Consider the following 18,786-nt stretch of genomic DNA (forward strand, 5'->3'; position numbering starts at 1 on the left):
AAGTCCAAAAATGGACACCCACCAATTAAAATATCCTCTCTCTCTCTCTCTCTCTCTCTCTCTCACACACACACCATGGGTTTAGAACATTTTCACCGTTTTATGTTTTTCCTGTCAAACGCTAATCAAGAATTTGGCCAACGTTAATTAACAAATGAATTAAGGCTTACCTACTACAGAAATATTGGAGTTTACCTGCCCCAAAAGCAATCAATAGTGAAAAACTAAAAATATAGCACTCTTCAACTAAGAATTAGACCTGCATATATTATGTGCCGGCTAGGACTTTAACTTCATGAAAAAAGTTTGTGAGCAATGCAGTCAGTGCATACGTTTTACAAGTAAAATGAAGCTCGCCTTCTAATTATTATTAATTATTCAAAGACCCGGAATCCGGCCGGAATAACAACAGTTCCCATGGTTCTTTAATTGTATTTGGGGAGACTTTTTTTTATTTTTTATACAACGATATATTTATATTAAGGAGGCGGGGAAATAAATTGGTTGTGAACTCGCCACTCACAGAATTCAAATATAAGACATCTCATTTACAAGTAAAGATGAATACTATTAGACCATAGTACTAAACAACAAGTAGAGTTGTTTGATTAAAAAGAAAATCATTAGAGGACAGGTCGATGGAAGTACATTCTTTCCCGAACTATGTTACATTTCTTTTTGTCCTAAAAAAGAGAGAACATTATATGTGAAGAAATATGTTATGGCCATGAAAGGACTTCACAAGGGATGGGTTATTTTTAGAGAACATTAACGAAAAGCTCTTGATACTATTCACTTTAACCAAAAATCACATTTTTATATTAAAAAGTCAATCCGGTACTATTTATCTTACCCTTTATTTTGTCCTTATCTCAAATTTTTCAAATCATTTTCATTAGTTTTCCTTTATTTTTATCCTTTCTTCATGTTGATGCGAGAGTTGGGCTTATTTACCTGAATAGATATGGAAAACCCTTAACAATTGAAGTAGCACATAGCCGCCTTGGAATTGCTTCTGAAGGAGTTGAAAGTGCTTCTGGTAAATGAAAAACTCTTATGATTATACGTAGGCCAAAATAACTCAAAAAATCACCTTCAACTAGTTTTTTTTTTTTTTTTTCCAAGAAGCACTTGGACCTGTTTGGGTGAAGTTTTGCTATAAGTGTCTATAAAATAGACATGCTAGAATTTGGAAATGTTACTTAAAAAGCATCTGATAGACGCTTTTCCAGAAAACGTTTCGAATAAGTCAGAAATATTTTTAAGTTTTGTTGTCAAACTTAGATAGAAGCGCTTTTATCTGCCAAAAATGATTTTATCCAAGCAATTACACATGTCAGCATATTCCTAGTAAACATGTTTATAAACATAGTAGTTTTTATGAAAACAATCTCAAACGAGCTCTGTTGGACTGTGAGTCTACGAGGCAGTGTCGGAATTTTCCAATTAAGGCCCAAGTGTCCAAGACACTTTTGCAGATCAACTGAACTATATGCTTAATAAAACTGGGCCTAACTAATATAGACTTCTTTTCTGACTTCTGTCCCTAGTTGGCAGATTGACACGAAACATCATTACCTGACTGAGCCCAAACACACACAGCCCGAGTCCAAGCACTTATGGGAACCCAATTTTTGGGAGAATTTGAATTCTGAAATATGTCAGTTACTCTGTCCTCCGCAGAAAATGATGGAGAACCCCATGCCTCTGCCTTACACGTTTTACATTCATTCAACCTCCTCCTTCCCATACGATCCGAAACGCTCTCCCCCTCCCCCTCCGTTGCATACGAGGCCAACCAAATCAACTGAGAAATCTCAATGCCTTTTGTTCACTACTCCATCGGTGCCTTCAAAATTCAGGTAAAGTGATAAAGCTTACTTCCCATCTTAGAGAGAACAGAATTGTTCTTGGCTTGATGTCAACTGCTCTGGTAAAGCCTGAGCGTCGAATACATGCATGTTCTTTTGTTCCTTCATTTGGATAATTTTTATACAAGTTACTACTAGAATTTATACGAACTGAATGAAGCATGTGCCCTTTTAACAACTTGGCGAAGTGATTCTTCTCGTTGTGGTTAAAAAGTGATCCCTTGGACTCGGGTGAAGGAGGCATGCACACTGCTCTAGTCAAGTTAACCAATTGGTCTAACCCGCATTTTGTTTATAGTGTAGAGTTGATTATTGTTCTACTTGGACAATTGTATCTCGGAGTTCTCTTGCAACGTTTATGTTATTTTAATTGGATGAAATACCGCCAATCCTTTTTTCCTTTTGTACGACTTGCAACTAAAGTGAATCAACAGGGGGTGACCCCAAAAGCAAAACAAAAAGAATCCACTGCAAAGTGATTGATACGATATATTGAATTTATTTTTCGAACTCCCAACATTCACAAATTCTTGGTTTCCGTTTTAGTTGCAGGAGAGGTTCCGGTGCAAAGTGGAGCTTCTGCATTAGCTTGGTTTGCAAGCTGTCCAAAACCAAGTACAGAAAGCACAGGTTGACATGTATGTATTTTTTTCTATATCGAGCAATATTATAATCTAATAAAAAAATATAACGCAAGGAGATTCGCACTTCACTATTAGAAGACCTCCGTAGGTTTTTTTTTTTTTTTCCCCTTGTTGTGATAACTTAATTGCATTACAAAGGAGACTAAATTGAAATCGAAATTGATTTATTTATCATTGACTTTGCCCAGGCTATATGTAGTGGGTGCCGTAGCCACCAAGTTTAATTGAATTTGGGGGTAAAAAAACATGAATTCTGAGATTGGAAAAGGTGAAGTGTGTTAAATAATCATAACAAAGGGGACATCTTCTCTTAATTATTATAGTTATTTACTGAAATCATGACATCTCTCTCGATTTTTTTTTTTTTTGAACAAACGATAGTTTTTACACTAAGGGAACGAAGTGAACTTAGCCTCACAATGGGCTAGACATAATGTGGTTAAAATTCGCCTTTAGCAAAAATCGAACTTATGACCATTCGCTTATAAGTGAAGAGAAATATCACTCGATTATAATACTAAATGGCAACTCTCCCGATTTTATTGAGACTTAATTTTCATTGGATGGGTTGGTTGGTTAGTTCTCATTATATATAGATATATAGCCTTCATCAATACCTTAACCTTTCTCTTTGTCAGTTTGTAGCCCCTGCAGGAAGCAAGGTATGATTCATCATCAACTACCACATTTTCATATAGAAAATGAAACCCCCCTCAAATATATGATTGAGCTGCTTTACCCTGTCAGGGAAAATAACTTCCTTTCAACCCTCAAACCAATCACATCCCAGTGCATGATAGGTTTGAGATATTGTCGCCGAGGCATCAGAAGTGTAGGTTAGTTTCTCTGCCATTGGGGGGGGGGATGGGGAGGGAGAGCGAAGTTTTGAGAGACAAATTTAAATCATTGGATTTAAGAGAGAGAGAGAGAGAGAGAGAGAGAGATGTAGATCTGAAAGTTTCGACACTAAATTCCTCTAGTAACAAATATACAGATAGCCAACTTTATAGAGTATAAGAAAAACCAGAACCACAGAAAATGGAAAACGAATTCAAGGACAACAGAATTCGAGAAAGAACATATTGATAATAAATCCCTATCGTAATAAGCCCCATTTATTTCTGATGACCTAAATGGCAGATTGAAAGGGGTTGAAAATATTTTCTAAGTACAGAAAAGAATGTAGAAGATATAGCAAACCCATCGGAGACGACAATATCAAAACACATCCACACACACAAACAATACATTGTATATGGCGGCTTACTCGAACGATTCCCAATTAAACTTAGGGTACGGAGATTGATTGGCGGCTTTGGATGTTGAAGAGGTTGGGATCAATGCCGGGGCAGAATCGAATGTCTCCCACTGTGTGGTCACGACTACCGGCCCTGATGCCGAATGCCTTGATGGTTGTTCTTGCTGATTATGTGTAGGCGGATAATCAACCGAATTCCTCGGTTGATGCTCTTGAATTGGTGCCAGTCTATGTCCATTCCCATTGGAATGACCATCTGAATGCCTCTGCTGAACCTGCTTTGGAATCTGACTTCCATTGCTGCTAGGCGAGGAGTTCTTAGCTTTCAATACATCTAGAGTTTCGACATACTTCTGCACGCGTTTTACCTTCAAAACAAATTATGATCACATCTTAAAGCTGTACTTGAAGATGTCAAGCAAAATTCAGGACCATAGTAATCAAATGTACCTGCATCTTCCTCTGCAGTTTCACATCTCCGTCGCCCATGATTCCATCTAATTTAAGCAACTGGTTCATCAACTGCTCAATTAAAACAAGCACATCTTGCTCTGCAACTTTTTTACCTTTCGTGATTATTGATTCAAGAGCCGACACCTGCAAATCCGAAAACCAAATTTCAATTTCCAAAACACAAATTATATATAGTCATGTACAAATCTTTGCATACACTTCTTTGACAATACCTGGCCAGCAAGCCTGTCTACTTCCAAGCTGATTTCAGAAATCGACTTCGAAGCCTTCTCCATCTTTGCATTGCGTCGCATCTCAAGATATCGCTTTTCTTGGCTAATAGGGTCCTCAACTAACACCATTTTCGACCGGTCCTTCACCCCGGACATGTCAAGAAACGCCTTCGAGTCCCTCTCCTTGTCTTTGAATATCAATTTCTGATCTTCATGGTGCAAACCTGTCGGTCCAACCAGCATTTTCTTCAAATCCCCTGCACAACAAAAGTTACACAATTTTACACACCACAAGTTATTAACAAGCATTAAAACATAAATTTCTCAATTCCAATTCAAAAATGTAATTTGCACAATGCTAAAAATACCATTTTCGGAACACAATAAAGTTACAAAATTGAGAATAAAATTTACCAAAAGAAGACTGAGCACTGATGCTCATTTCATGGTAAATGGACCCATATTTGACCCGAACTCTAATTGTCGGTGGAGGCGCCGAGTTCCGATCAGAGTCCGGATTTCGCTTCTGAACCAGCATTCCTCCCGGTCTGAGCTCCCACTCTCCCTGGCCCGACTCAGCTCCTCCGCCGCCCGAACTTCCATTCAACTCGGCCAATGACACCCCTGTAGTCTTCGTCTTCATCCTCATCATTTTTACTCTCTAGTTTTCCACGAGAGATCTCTCAGATTTTTATCTGCTTCAAAAATTAGAAACAACCCAATTGAGAGAAGGGCTTGCAGATGAAAACCCTGGTTTCAGAATTCTCACGCTCTGACCCCAGCAGCATCAGACCAACCGCTGAAAAGCCACAGCTTTAAAGGCGTCTTGAGAAAGAAATAAACGCAACAACTCATACACCTCTAAAGTTCAAGCCTTGAGCTTGAAGAAAAACATGGAAAGATTCACCGAACCGGGTCCGACCCAGGAAACACAACACCCACAAGGACTCAGATCTTCAGCCAAAAATTCAGCCTAAGTCAAACAGAGGAGAAAATTTTCCCGGAAAAAAAAAACTATTTTTCCCGAGAAAACAAAACCAACCCAGTAAGCTGAAACCCGAGATTATCCCAAAGTGGATGCCGGAAAAATCAATGCAAAATCAGAATGTGATAGTTTTGTTTCTCTTCTGGTTCTTGAGAACTCGAGGAGGAAGAGGGAGAGGAAGAAAAATAAAAAAAATAAAAAGAGTATAAGAAACAAGTGGCCAGCCAGCTAGCTAACTGAGCTGTTGGAACCCCATTTATATATATGAATTAATGATTAAATTATAGCAATAATTATATACTTAATTATTTTATGAAAATCATTGTAAGAAAATAAAATACAGAAAAATAAAATGAAAAAAGCCGCCAAGGTTCGCTTTAAAAAACGCGGAAACCATAATTTTTGGGGTCATACAGCGAACTGGGTAGGGGTCCTGTACTTGCAGGCTTAAAAAAAATTAGCCGTACTTTGTTTGCTCTTTTGACACGTGCCCGATTCAGGGTACTTTATCATTTGTCTGGCTAATTAGGGAGGGTTTTAAGTCCAACACGTGGGAGATTAACGGAGGGTCGGCCCTAAACTTCGGGGTTAAACCGTGGGTGGGTGGTAAGTCGTCACGAACGTGTCTCAGCTTTTACTATATTTTTGGCTGTGCAATTGTAAAAATATGTTTTTCAAGATTTGTTGTTTTAGTTATTATTTTTTAACAAATGATATTATTTATATTAAAAAAAATAGATTGATTTAATCTCACAATGAGTTAAGCAATAATGTGGTTCGAACTCGTCTTTAACGATAATTGAACCTAAAACCTTTCACTTACAAGTGAACAAAAATATCACTTGATCGTAGTACTAAGTAGCTGCTTTAGCTATTATTTACTTTATTTCAGATCACAGCAGCGTTGCATGACCAATTTGTGAATTTTTCCACCGTCAGACTGGTCATGGATGACTCAAAAGCTTTGCTCTAAAGGATCATTGAAGTTTCTGTTATCAAGTAAATTTTGGGTTAATTTTGATTTCATAACTTTATTTTCGAGAGCATTAACTTCAAATCATAGCAGCGTTGCAGGACCAATTTGTGAATCCTTCCGCCAGACTAGTTGTGGAGGACTCCAAAGCTTTGCTTTGAAGGATCACTGAGGTTTCTGTTTCTAACACTCGCCGACAGCTAATGAAGCTGCCTATTTGTACTTGGCCTAAGTTTCCTCTTACTATTGTTAATTTGTTAGTGACTTGTTGCTGTAGGAGATATTGTGACCTTTTTTGGAGGTCTTTTCAATCATTGTACTCGTTTATTATCTGGTTTCAATGATTATTATCGCTTTATCGCGCAGATTACTTGTTTTCTTATTGATTATACAAAACTATATATAGATTTTTATTAATACTATATGCATGACTAATCACATAAAGGGACAAACATATACAACTCATGTGGATAACAAAGTTGAAGATGCCAAAACAAGGGAAAGGTTCTTTGCAATCCCATCATAGTTTTGGGCATTTCTTTTTACCACTTTTTATTTTGTGACCAATAAAACACCTAATTGCACATAACTTTATAAGAAAATAGACAAAGAATAATCCCCATAAAATAATAAACCAGACCAAGTCAAACTCTTTTTCTAAAATTGGATATTAAATTTTTTATAATTTAAAAGTAACAAACAAAAAATTAGTAAACCTAGAAAATCAAATAGGAACATGAACTGTTTACGTCACAGGATAAACTATTACAAGGACGCACCGACACTCCCATACGTGCAGCGAACACGAGGGAGCTTCCAAACACGTGGCGAACTGTAAGCCATACAAAGAGTCGCCGCCAAGCATGAACCGTACGATTTGTTAAAGTTGGAAGTCTAATGCGTTGCGTAGCTCGATGGGGACGGTGCAACCTTTTGAACATACGACATATTAAACTGGCCTCCCTCTAATAATTCTGATAACTAATGTTAAGTAGATTAATATTTTAAATTATATGATTTATCAATAATAGTAATTAAACATGTTAATAATAATAATTAAATACGTTAATTGATATTTAGGTAATAATTTAATAATTAGTAACCATGTTATATGATTATAAAATATGTTTTAAATAGATAGAGAAATGCAATAGGGATTTTCTTTAAAGTGAAACTTTTATTATACTCTATGCCACCTCATATGTTTTGCATAATATTTCATAACGTTGACACGAAAATTGACTAAACTATGAGATGACAAACTCTATAGAGAGTCTCATTCTAAAAAATCTCTCAACACTTCCCATAAATAGTTTCTTTAGCATTACCCAATTACGATGCTCTTAAACTTTTTCTCATTAACTAATATGTCTGCCCCTAATTTGAAATAATTAATTAGTTAGGTTATTTGCAATTTCCTTTTATATATATATATTTTGGTTTTGGAAGTAGTTTCCAATAAAAAGTAATTTTAATTTTTAGTTAATTATCAACAATTCTATTTAATCCATAGGTCTTGTCTTTGATTGGGGACAGGGTACCGACCATTCGATGTGTACAGAATTTGGGTCATCGGGGGGACTGCCTTTGCATTGCATCGCAGTGGTTTTACATAATTCTGTGGGACTGATGTCAAATTGCGAGGCACGTGACATCCAGACAGACACACACTTCTTGTTTTTGTTCTTGTTCTTGTTGCTTGTGTTTGTTTTAAAACAAGGATGAATTATATTTTTAACGTGCATGGCTTCGTTGGAAAAAGATTTTATGTCCACTGATTTGAGAAAGTTTACATAAGAAGAATATAATTGCGTGAGCTTTGAAAGAAAAAAAAAAAGGTTTGTTTAATTGATTATACAAAATACATGTTTACACTCCAACTCGTATTATAACAATTGTTTTATTGTTGATGCAATATATCTTAAAATATAAACACGTAAATTATTAATACCAAGTGTACTGGTCACATTGGAGCATTTCTTTATTGTAATCAATTGAAGTTTTCATATGTTGCTATAAAAGAAAAATGTATATAACAGGTAATACTGTTTTATATTGATTTATTTTAACAAATGATATTGTTAGTGGGTTAAATTTTTAAATGTTAGGGAAGAGGAGGATCGGTGAGGATTTAACACCACCGAAATACATAAGTATTATTACTTTTCACCAATACAATAAAGCGTTATCTAACCATTTTATATTGTTTAAGAATAAAAGTAAGGTGAGAATTTGTTTTCAAGGTGTTCTTTACTCTTTTTTTTTTTTTTTCTTTTTGTGCCCAATGGTGATTTTCGAATTGAGGGGAATATTTTAATTAAGATTACGATTTTTTTTCTTTATTTTTACGTCTGAGTTTCAATGACTCTTTAGCTATTAATTATACTATCTTATGGTGTTTAAATAAAATATTTAAATTTAGAAAGAAAAAAAAATCTGAATGAACATAATCATTTATATCTTGAGTTGTTAATACTTTGCTACCTCATAAATTTATGAATTAGATTATTTTGAGATAGGTTTTATTGACAATTAACTTTTTGTTCAAAAGGGTTATATTAACAATTGACCAAATAGACAATTAGTAAGGAACAAAAGCAAAAGAACAAAAAACCTACCCCAAATTGTAACAAAGTAAAAAAAAAAAAAGGGTTAAAAAGTATAGAACACGCAGTTACATGCGTAACCAGCAGCCAAATCCACACAAGAGCATGACGTACCAGACAGTCATACGTAGTAGGGCTAATATTTGTTCTGCTAGCTAGAAGCTAACCCTATAATAATTCGTTATAGAGAAATAATAAGGAGACTTACTCAAAGTGAAATTTTTTTTATAAATTTTCTATTAGGAAAACTAATGAAAATAACTTGAAAACTTTGAGTTTTAACTATAAGGACAAACTAAAGGATAAAGTGAATAGTAAACTGATCGACTTTTTAGTGTAAAAATGTGATTTTTCGTTAAAGTAAATAGTATTATGAGCTTTTCGTTGAAGTTTCCTTTTCTATCACTTATAGTTTAATGTTAATTTCGTACGAATTATTTGTCACCTTATGTTTTAAGCACAATATTTATAAAGAGTCCTCTTAGCATTTCTCTTCAGTAAATGGGGAGGACTCATTTGGTAGTTGGTCAGCATGTAAAATAAGTATGAACCAATGATAAATTACTTGTTACCTAAATTTATCATTTATACAACTAATTACTTTAATATTTTACTTAGTTACGAAGCAAAGCTGCAACTAATGAGTTATAGTCTTGGATCTCGATGACTTTTTGCGACATATAAAGTAGCTATATATATTTCGACCCTTATAAACTGGGAGGCTTGGATGACATGGCAAAGTAATCATTGACTGTTCATACATGTACTTACCGGAGTTAGCAGAATAATAGGAAGCTTTTAGGTCCTCATGAAACCTTAGGTTGTTGGTGTTCCAAATTAGATGGAGGCACGTGGAAAGTGCATGTCTAAGGTCTAAACTCTCATCATTTTTGCTAATTGGAATGATTTGGGTTTTCATAAAACCCTACTGATACGAAAAGTTGAAGTAAATCTTACGATTTACATATTTGTCCATTTTCTTAAACCCTACTACCAGAAAAGAGTCCATTTTCATAATATAAAACATGATTTTTGCATAAATTAAGAGCATCTGAACCCTAATTGTGTTTTAGGAAATAAAAGGATGGTGGAAGGTATCTTTATTGGTTGGTTAGGGTTTAATTTGAAAACGAAAGTCCAACAACTGAGAAATAAAAAATTGGATGCCAGGTTTGTTTCTATATTGACTGCTCGAAACGGAGTCGTTTCAAAATTTCAATGAGGAAAATTCTTTGTTTTTGGTTGCTGGAAATGGCATTGCGTTGGAAAATGATGGGGCACTGGATTTGCACCTCATTCGCAACTCGCAAGCAAGCAAGCAAAAGGTCTGGCAATGGCATCCCCTAAAATGCTTGCTACACAAGGCAATCTCTCCTTCTCATGCGTGGCACCTTATACACGCAATGGGTTGCAAAGTCTGGCTGATTTTCGTTGCAATATTTGCCTGATTATGACGTTGTGAAAGTTAAGTTTTGTGGTAAGCTATCAAATTCTGACACCTCAAAACTCAAGATTACATTTTTATTTTTTGTAACTTTTTCGTGTTTTTTTTTTAATTTGACGATATATTTACATTGAGAAGTTTGATATTTGGGTCAAGCCACGTAATGGGTTAGTCATAATATTTGGTATCAACTTGCTATCTAGAAAATTGAACTTAATAATTCTCACTTATAACTTATAAATGAAGATAAATATCAATAAACTGTAATTTTATGTTACTTTTTTTGGTGTCTTGATATAAAAAAAACTGTAAGGAGGGAGATATTCACGTTGGTATAATGTCATGTTTTTGGAAGGGACATCATCATTGAAGAATCAAAAGTGTAACTGGGCGATGGCCTTGTGTCCCTTATTAGACCTCTTTTAGGATAATTAATCATTTGATTCTTTCTTTAATTGGGTTGAATATTAAGTTAATTATGCTGGATCTTTGATCCACACGACCCAATTCAATTCAACGTGTTAATTCCTTGTTCAAACGTTAAAACATTAAAATATAAAAAGTGAAAATATAGAGAGAATTACTTGTCAATAATCTTATTGTCTTCTTCTTAATTGTTCTGAACTGTTGATTCCAGATGTATCTTAGGTAAATACCAAATGAGCCTATTATCTTTTCTTTAATCAATTACAGTTGGTCACACGAATTTCTAGCAATATATAGAACTTAGTCCTACGCTAGTAAATTAATTAGGAAGTCTAGGTTAATATTTTTAAGGCCATCTCCAACCGATGGTTGGCCACTCGTTTTAGCCCTCTGGCCCTCCAAGATTCTTCAAGATATTAATATTTTAATGAACAGTACATGGCCATATTTGCCTCAGTCTTCAACCAAGGGCCAAAGGGCCAGAGGGCTCGTTTTAGCCCTACCACAAAAAACCGTCTCCAACCGAGGGCCAAAGGGCCATAGGGCCAAACATAATTTATTGTTAAATGTTTTTTTTTATGTTGTATAATTTGTATGTTGGTTAATGTTATTTAATGTTATTTCATATTGTTTAATGTTGTTTCATGTTACTTAATTTAATTTAATGTTGTATAATGACTTAGGAAGTTATAGGAAAAAAATAGAAGTTATAGGATAAAAATAGAATTTAAAATAAAATAAAGCAACTATGTGAAATATAAGTTATAGGAAAAAATGGAATTTAAAAAAAATGAAACAAATTTTGTAAAATAAAAGTTATAGGAAAAAATAGAATTTAAAAAAAATATTAAAAATAGAAGTTATAGGAAAAATATTGTAAATAAAAAATAATAATAAAACTATAAAAAAAAAAAAATTCAAATGCAACGGCTAGCTGACGTCAGCTAGCCGTTGCATTTGAATTTTTTTTTTTCTTAAGCATTCCTATCAGTTAAAACTGACAGGAATACATTTATATTAAATAATATAAACGTATTCATGTTGGTTATAACCGACAGGATTCCCAATATTTCTGGACAACCCCGGGCTGCCTGCCCTCCAGCCCTCTAGCCCTCTTCGATTCTATGGGCCCCCTCAAATTCTAGAGCCTTCTGGCCTTGCCCTCGGTTGGAGATGGTTTTCGGGCTATTTTCGGCCCTTTGGCCCTCTGGACCCTTCGGTTGGAGATGGCCTAAGGAAACAAACATGCAAAGCAAGGGTAAGCTTTTTTACAACCATCATACTGTCATAGTGTTATTAATTTACCAATGTTGTCACACACATACCTATTTATTAAAAAAAATATATATCCTAAGTTCATAAAGCATCAACATTATTTTTTGGTTACAGTATAATACGTAAATTAATAACACAGTGCGTGAAAGCTTAATGCTTAATTATTTTATTCAAGTTAAATCAAATCAATTCAATCTACAAATTTATAATTTTGTTTGACAATGACGTGGTTCTATAGAGACATCTTTGACCCTATGGTTGCATTATTAGTTTATTACAGATCAGCACTCAGCATCCAATATATTCATCATAAGGTAGTGGGAGCAATGGGAAATACTCAAGTACACATAATAATAGGTGGAAAAAATTTGACAAATTTGACAAATATATAGCAAATGTGCAGATAAAACGGAAGCATGTGGAAACCACAAAAATAATATGTTGCTTGGTTCCCAGAGACACATGCGCAAACATGCATGGCCCCAAAAGTAAGGCACAAATTGAAACATGCATACCTGTCAATGTGGCAATTTTTGTCACACATTTCCCTCCAAACAAAACCAATCCAACTTAACAAAAACCTTACCTTTGAGAGAGACCAAAGAAAGTGGCTACAGGCCAAAATCCTTATCTCTTACTGTGGAAATTGCTGAACTGACTAACTAGCCATGGCAGCACTGAGCTGCAAATTTCATCACCGTATGGTCTGCAAAAATTAAAGACATGCCAAAGCGAAACCTTCCATCTGTTGCTCAATGCAGCCGTCACAAAACAGCATCAAGGTGTTTATGTAATGTGAACTATTGAAAATTAAACTAAAATTTGTTGCTAAACGTGATCTCTATGTCTTGAGATAGGTAATTATAAACGGAGCAGCGAAGGAAATTGGAAGGGCGGCTGTAACTGCAGTGACCAGAGCTAGAGGAATGGAGGCGGCTGGTGCAGTGGACTCTTATCTCGTAGGAGAAGATATTGGGAGGGTATTTTCACATTTCTTAATACATTTTCATTTTCTGTTAGTATTGTCATCAACACTCTCAGCATCTACTCATCACGAGAGTTGTTAACAGCGATCCCTATTTATACATTGTACTTTTTTAAGTAGCATGTCGACTTATGGGGATAATTTGATCTTTCCTTCTAACAAATTTTAGGTGTGTGACATGGAAGAGCCTTTGGAAATACAGATAACAAATGATCTCACAATGGTCTTAGGTTCCATTTCACAGGTAACCAATTCAATGGTTGAACATTAATAAATAGATACACATATGTGTTTATTCTGTTGATACTTCTCATTCCTCTGTGACAATTGGCAGTCTAAAGCATTAGGAGTAGTTGTTGATTTCACAAAGCCTTCCAAAGTCTACGACATGTAATTACACAAATACTATATACGAAACATTAAAAACCCTGATTCCGTTTTCTCATTTGATTGATTATTTCTCTACTAGGCAACAGCATTTGGCATGAGAATTGAAGTGTGGTTTATGTGCCGAAAATTAAATTAGATACAGTATCAGCATTATCTGCATTATGTGACAAAGCTAGCATAGTGAGCACAGGGTGAGACATACTTCATACAATAAGTTTTAAGAGATTTTTTTTTTCTCCCTCTTTTATCACATAATTAAACCATACATTTGTCACTGATATGGAGCTGCAACTGTGTATAGGGTTGTCTTGTTGCACCGACTTTGTCCATTGGATCGATACTTACTTCTCCAACAAGCTGCAATTTCAGCTTCCTTCCATTACAACAATATAGAAATTATGGAATCAAGAGCATCTGCAACGGTAAATTTGGTTACTCATTCGTAAAAATGGCAAACTCTCACTTTGTTATATGTATGAAACCATATAATTGTATGTCCTATGTAACTCGTAACACATATTTTATGTCCCCTATGGCTGTTTGCCCTTGAATATGTAACATCAGAAGCCTAGTTATCCTACACATGAAGATCATATGCTAAAGTTGTATTTGGGGTACAGGATTTTCCGTCATCAGATGCAACCCAAGTGCCAACAACCTGTCTAACCTTGGCCAAATCTACAACAGAGAAGATATTTCAACCGATGTTCTAGTAAGCACAAGTACAAATTGTTGTTTATTGGGTCAAGTTTTATGCCTTGGATTGGAACTAATTACTACACTTTTATCGTATGTGCATAAGGTAAGGGGCCAAGTTCTGGGAGATGGAGTTCGAGTGCATAGCTTAGTCCTTCCAGGGCTTCCGGCTAGTACAACAGTTCATTTTTCTCGTCTCGGAGAGGTTTACTCTCTGAAACATGACATCACAGATGTGCAATGTCTCATGCCAGGCCTTCTCTTAGCAATCAGAAAGATTGTGCGCATAAAGGTAACCAATTAATACATTTGTATCGCATCGCATCTTTTATAATTTTCAAGCATATCCTGCTTCAACCGATAATATATCTTCTGTCTTTGTTTCTTTATTGCAGAACCTGGTGTATGGCTTGGAGAAATTTTTATGAACCTTCAGTCTCACTGATCTTAAACCCAACCACATAATTTCGACTTCCATGTAACTTAGAAAAGAATGAAGATTTTGTTAACTAACTTTATTGTGTTATGCTCCATTGCTCATAGAAATTGGGACTATCTCAAAATTTGTCTGACCTGGTCCTACTCTTGCTAAGTCAGTATTTTGAGAGAAGACTCTTTAACCATGGACTAGAAAAACACTATTGGATGAAAGGCCCGCTGACTCGCACTCCATTAGAAGACCTTTTGGGCTATTTGACCAAGACTAGATATTTGTTGATATTTAAATATTTATTTAGTAGGTAGAAAGAGGCCGATTCACCACTCTATATATATGGACCACATACTTGACCTTCCTTGAGAAGGCTTGGCTACCTACAAAAGGAAGGCATGAGCACCATTGTAGGATCTTCCATGGCAGCTCTACCCACATTATCTCAGAGACAATATAGCCTAATAACCCCAATCAAAATTGCAATCTACAAACCCTCCACCCTGTTTTTGGCAAACATGGGCTTCGTGCTTTTGGAGACTGGACCCGTGCATTTCTTGTTGTTGCATAGCTTGTATGATTTCTTTTGCCTGTTATTGTAGTGCTGCTCCAAAGCTGCCCAATGCCTAAAGTACATGCCAGTGCATATGTTACAGTTGATCTTCTTACCCGAACCAATGTGTTTGTCATCTTTGTGAGCCACCAAAAACAGTTGAGTTGGATGAAGTGAGCCACACAATGCACAAGCAAATTCCTCAGCAGCCTTTTCCATTTTCTTTTCGCAAGTTGCAGCCCTTTCCATTTTCTTTTGGCAAGTTCTTAGATGAAAGAAGATTAATTTGGGGAAAGCCTTATCAAAGACAGTAGAATTAGTAAATACCCTAACCAACATTTACATGGTTCATTGATTGAAGAGGTGTACATGCGACAACCATCAGGTTTTGTGGATTCTCAAAAAGGCCGTCTCTGACAGTTTGGGAGCCTATGCGAATTTCATAAAAAGACCCTCCTAATTATTTAAAAATAATAATTTCTTAGACAATATATTCATACAAAGTTCAACTATCAATATTGAAACATAATTGAAATCAACATCTCACTCTTACTAATTGAATAATCTCCAATTACCATGAAATCATGATTTAGGTTCATCTCTGAAAAAATGGAGCACAACTGAAAGAGAGATATGAAAATACGTTTGTGGTGGAATAAAGTAACAATCACAAATTAGTTTTTTGTTGCTTAAGAAAAGTAGAAGAAAGTAATACACAAGTTTTTTATTGTTAGAGAAGAGTAGAAAATTAATATATTAAGTATAAGCTCCACTTAATCAATTGTAAAATCATATGATGATATTTTTTCTTTTAAGTTAAATTTTTTATTATTATAAATTAATACTCATATGTAATATAAATATATATACAGGAGAATAAAAAGTGTTGGGGCCTCTCAAAAATTCGGAGCCTTGTGCCACTGCACCTTTTGCACACTCCCAACGCTCCCTTTGATTCTCAATATCCTTCACATGTTTGTAAATTACATCGGTCTCTTTATGGCCTTAAGCATGCTCCATGAGCTTGGTTCATTGTCTTTCATATCATCTTGAAGACTTGGGTTTTGTGGCCTCACAAGTAGATTCATCATAGTTTACATACTGTAATGGTCCTATAGTTATCTATTTACTTATATATGTTGATGACATTTTGGCCACATGCAACAATAGTCAACAAATTTCAAGTTTTATAACGCAGTTAGGCAAACTCTTCTCTATGAAGGATCTCGGCCCTTTTGCATTATTTTTGGGAGTGGAACTCACTCGCACATCTACACTTTTGCTTCTAACTCAACCCAAATAAATTTTGGATCTTCTGAAACAAACCAAAATGAGTGATTGCAAACCCCTTTCTACACCATCCCCATCTAGTCGCCACCTCAGTTTGCATGAGGGTGACCCCTCTTGGATGCAGTGAATTTCAAAGTGGTGTGGGTGCTCTCAAGTATCTACTCTTTACCAAACCTAAAATTGCATTCGTGGTGAATCAAGTATGTTAGTGCATACATTTTGAATTTCAAAGTGTTGTTGGTGCTCTCCAATATCTACTCTTTACCAAACCTAACATTGCATTCGCAGTGAATCAAGTATGTTAGTACATACATTAGTAATGGATTAAGTATGTCAGTACATACATTCGCAATGAATCAAGTATGTCAATACATGCATTCTCCTACAACTTCACATGCATTGGGCTGCTGTAAAATGGATATTCAGATATTTAAAAGGTGCTGCTGATCAAGGTATTGTTTACACATCGAGTCCTCTCACTCATACTACATATGCTGATGCAGACCTGAAGAAAATTGAGGTTCCGTTTCTCCTTTCACCTATGTTAGGGCTCTTTAACCTTCACATCCTTACATGTCCCCTCACATATGACGAATTTTCAAGCCAAACATATGGACAACACGATTTGGGTTACATGGAGCACGTGTAGCTGTTGGGCTTCACACATAGGCCAACATGTTTTGATACCATGAAGAAAGTTGAGGTTTCATTCCACAATAAAACTAATTGACTATATAGGGAGTAGCCAACCTCTTATAAGCCCTTGCAAGGTTTCTCCTTTCACTAATGTGAGACTCTTTAACCTTCCATCATTATAGGACTATATGCTGGCCATCTGATGATTATCGAATATCGCCAACTTGCCTACTTTTCTGCTGCCTTGCTTTGGTTCAGAAATTTATTTCGTGACTTGCACCATTCTCTCGCACCTCTACAATTGTGGTGTGACAATATTAGTGCTATTGTCGTTGCCTCTAATCCACTATGTTAGGGAGAAAGTAACCAGACATGACCTTGTTGTTGGCTATTTTGCTTCAACTGATCAAATTGCAGACTTGCTAACCAAGGGTTTGTCTTCCTCGTTTTGCATTCCTATTGTTCAAGCTTTCCATTCGCCAACGTCCTTTCAGGTCGTGGGGGCGTGATCAGGGCCGTCTCTGAGATTTTGGGGGCATGTACAAAATTTGTAAAAGAGGCCTTCCTTAAGATAGTTTTAAGTTTTAAAATAAGTATGACAATGTATTGATACTAGAAAACATTTACTTAAATCAAAACCAAGCTACTTAGTACTACGGTCTAGTGGTATTTCTCTTCACTTGGAAGTGAAAGGTCTTAGGTTTATCGTCAAATGCGAATTTGAAGCACATTATTGTTAGCCCATTGTGAGGCTTAGCCCACTCCCCCACCGCCTTAGTGTATATAATATCGCTTGTTCAAAGAAAATACAAACAAACAAACAAACTTTAGCACTCACTGATTGCATGTTTACAAGTGTCCTTAATGATAAGTAAAAAGATCTACAAACATAACATTCACTAAATAATCAAAAGCAATTTTATCTTAACAATCAAACATGAAAAAATATAATAATAAAAAATAAATAAATAAAAACCTTCAAACCTCTAACTTTAAAGTTTTACTTGAATATATACGGTTGTTATATAATAAAATTAAGAAACTATCATTTTTTTAGGGTGTTATTAGACGCTCAAAATATCTCATTATACTCCAAGTTTTTATATTAAGAAAGAAAAAAGAAAAAAAAAATCTCTAATAAGGAGTGCACAATACGGTTTTAAAGTGCTAACAAAACCAATTTTTTTAAATATAGAATATTATTAAATGATGTTAGATGGCAAAAATTTAGGGGCCCTTTCAAATTTGGGATCCTGTGCGACTGCACCTTTCGCTCCTTCTCAACGCCTCCTTTGAACGTGATAAGCCAAGACTGTCTGAAATTGAAAACTCCATCTCTATCTACAACTCCTCCACAGTCCATCTCTATCTACAACTCCTCCATAGCAGTTAACTTCTCTCTGTTATTTTGTCTTGTGTATATTTGAATTATTTGTAATCGGAGATAAGTATCTCATGTGACAACCTGGTCGATCACTTGTTCTATATTCATTGAGTTGATAAGCCAAGGCTGTTTAAACCTCACTCAAGTATTCAATGAATTGATTTTAGGCTACAATCCAAAAACCTTAAACATGATTTACAATTCAAAACCCTAGTCTGATACCTTTAACCTTTTGGCACCCCTGCTCTCTCTCT

At 35.4% G+C, this 18,786-nt stretch overlaps 1 protein-coding gene and 1 pseudogene across 1 annotated transcript; one reads left to right on the top strand and one right to left on the bottom strand.

The window, feature by feature from the left end:
- Nucleotides 1-3,461: 3,461 nt before the first annotated feature.
- Nucleotides 3,462-5,264, bottom strand: LOC125471129 (BAG family molecular chaperone regulator 1-like). The gene is made up of 4 exons (XM_048571193.1): nucleotides 4,874-5,264; nucleotides 4,460-4,716; nucleotides 4,224-4,370; nucleotides 3,462-4,141 (listed from the first exon to the last, which is right to left on the bottom strand). Exons 1-4 carry the CDS (start codon nucleotides 5,109-5,111, stop codon nucleotides 3,779-3,781), a joined length of 1,005 nt encoding a protein of 334 aa, XP_048427150.1. The 5' UTR covers nucleotides 5,112-5,264; the 3' UTR covers nucleotides 3,462-3,778.
- Nucleotides 5,265-12,713: 7,449 nt separating this feature from the next.
- On the top strand, nucleotides 12,714-15,430 carry LOC125471130 (annotated as a pseudogene).
- The last annotated feature ends 3,356 nt before the right edge of the window (nucleotides 15,431-18,786 follow it).

Source organism: the organism of the source record quoted next, unplaced genomic scaffold, assembly GCF_019419815.1.
Source record: "Pyrus x bretschneideri cultivar Hongxiangsu unplaced genomic scaffold, Pyrus_bretschneideri_v1 Contig57, whole genome shotgun sequence".
NCBI lineage: Eukaryota > Viridiplantae > Streptophyta > Magnoliopsida > Rosales > Rosaceae > Pyrus > Pyrus x bretschneideri.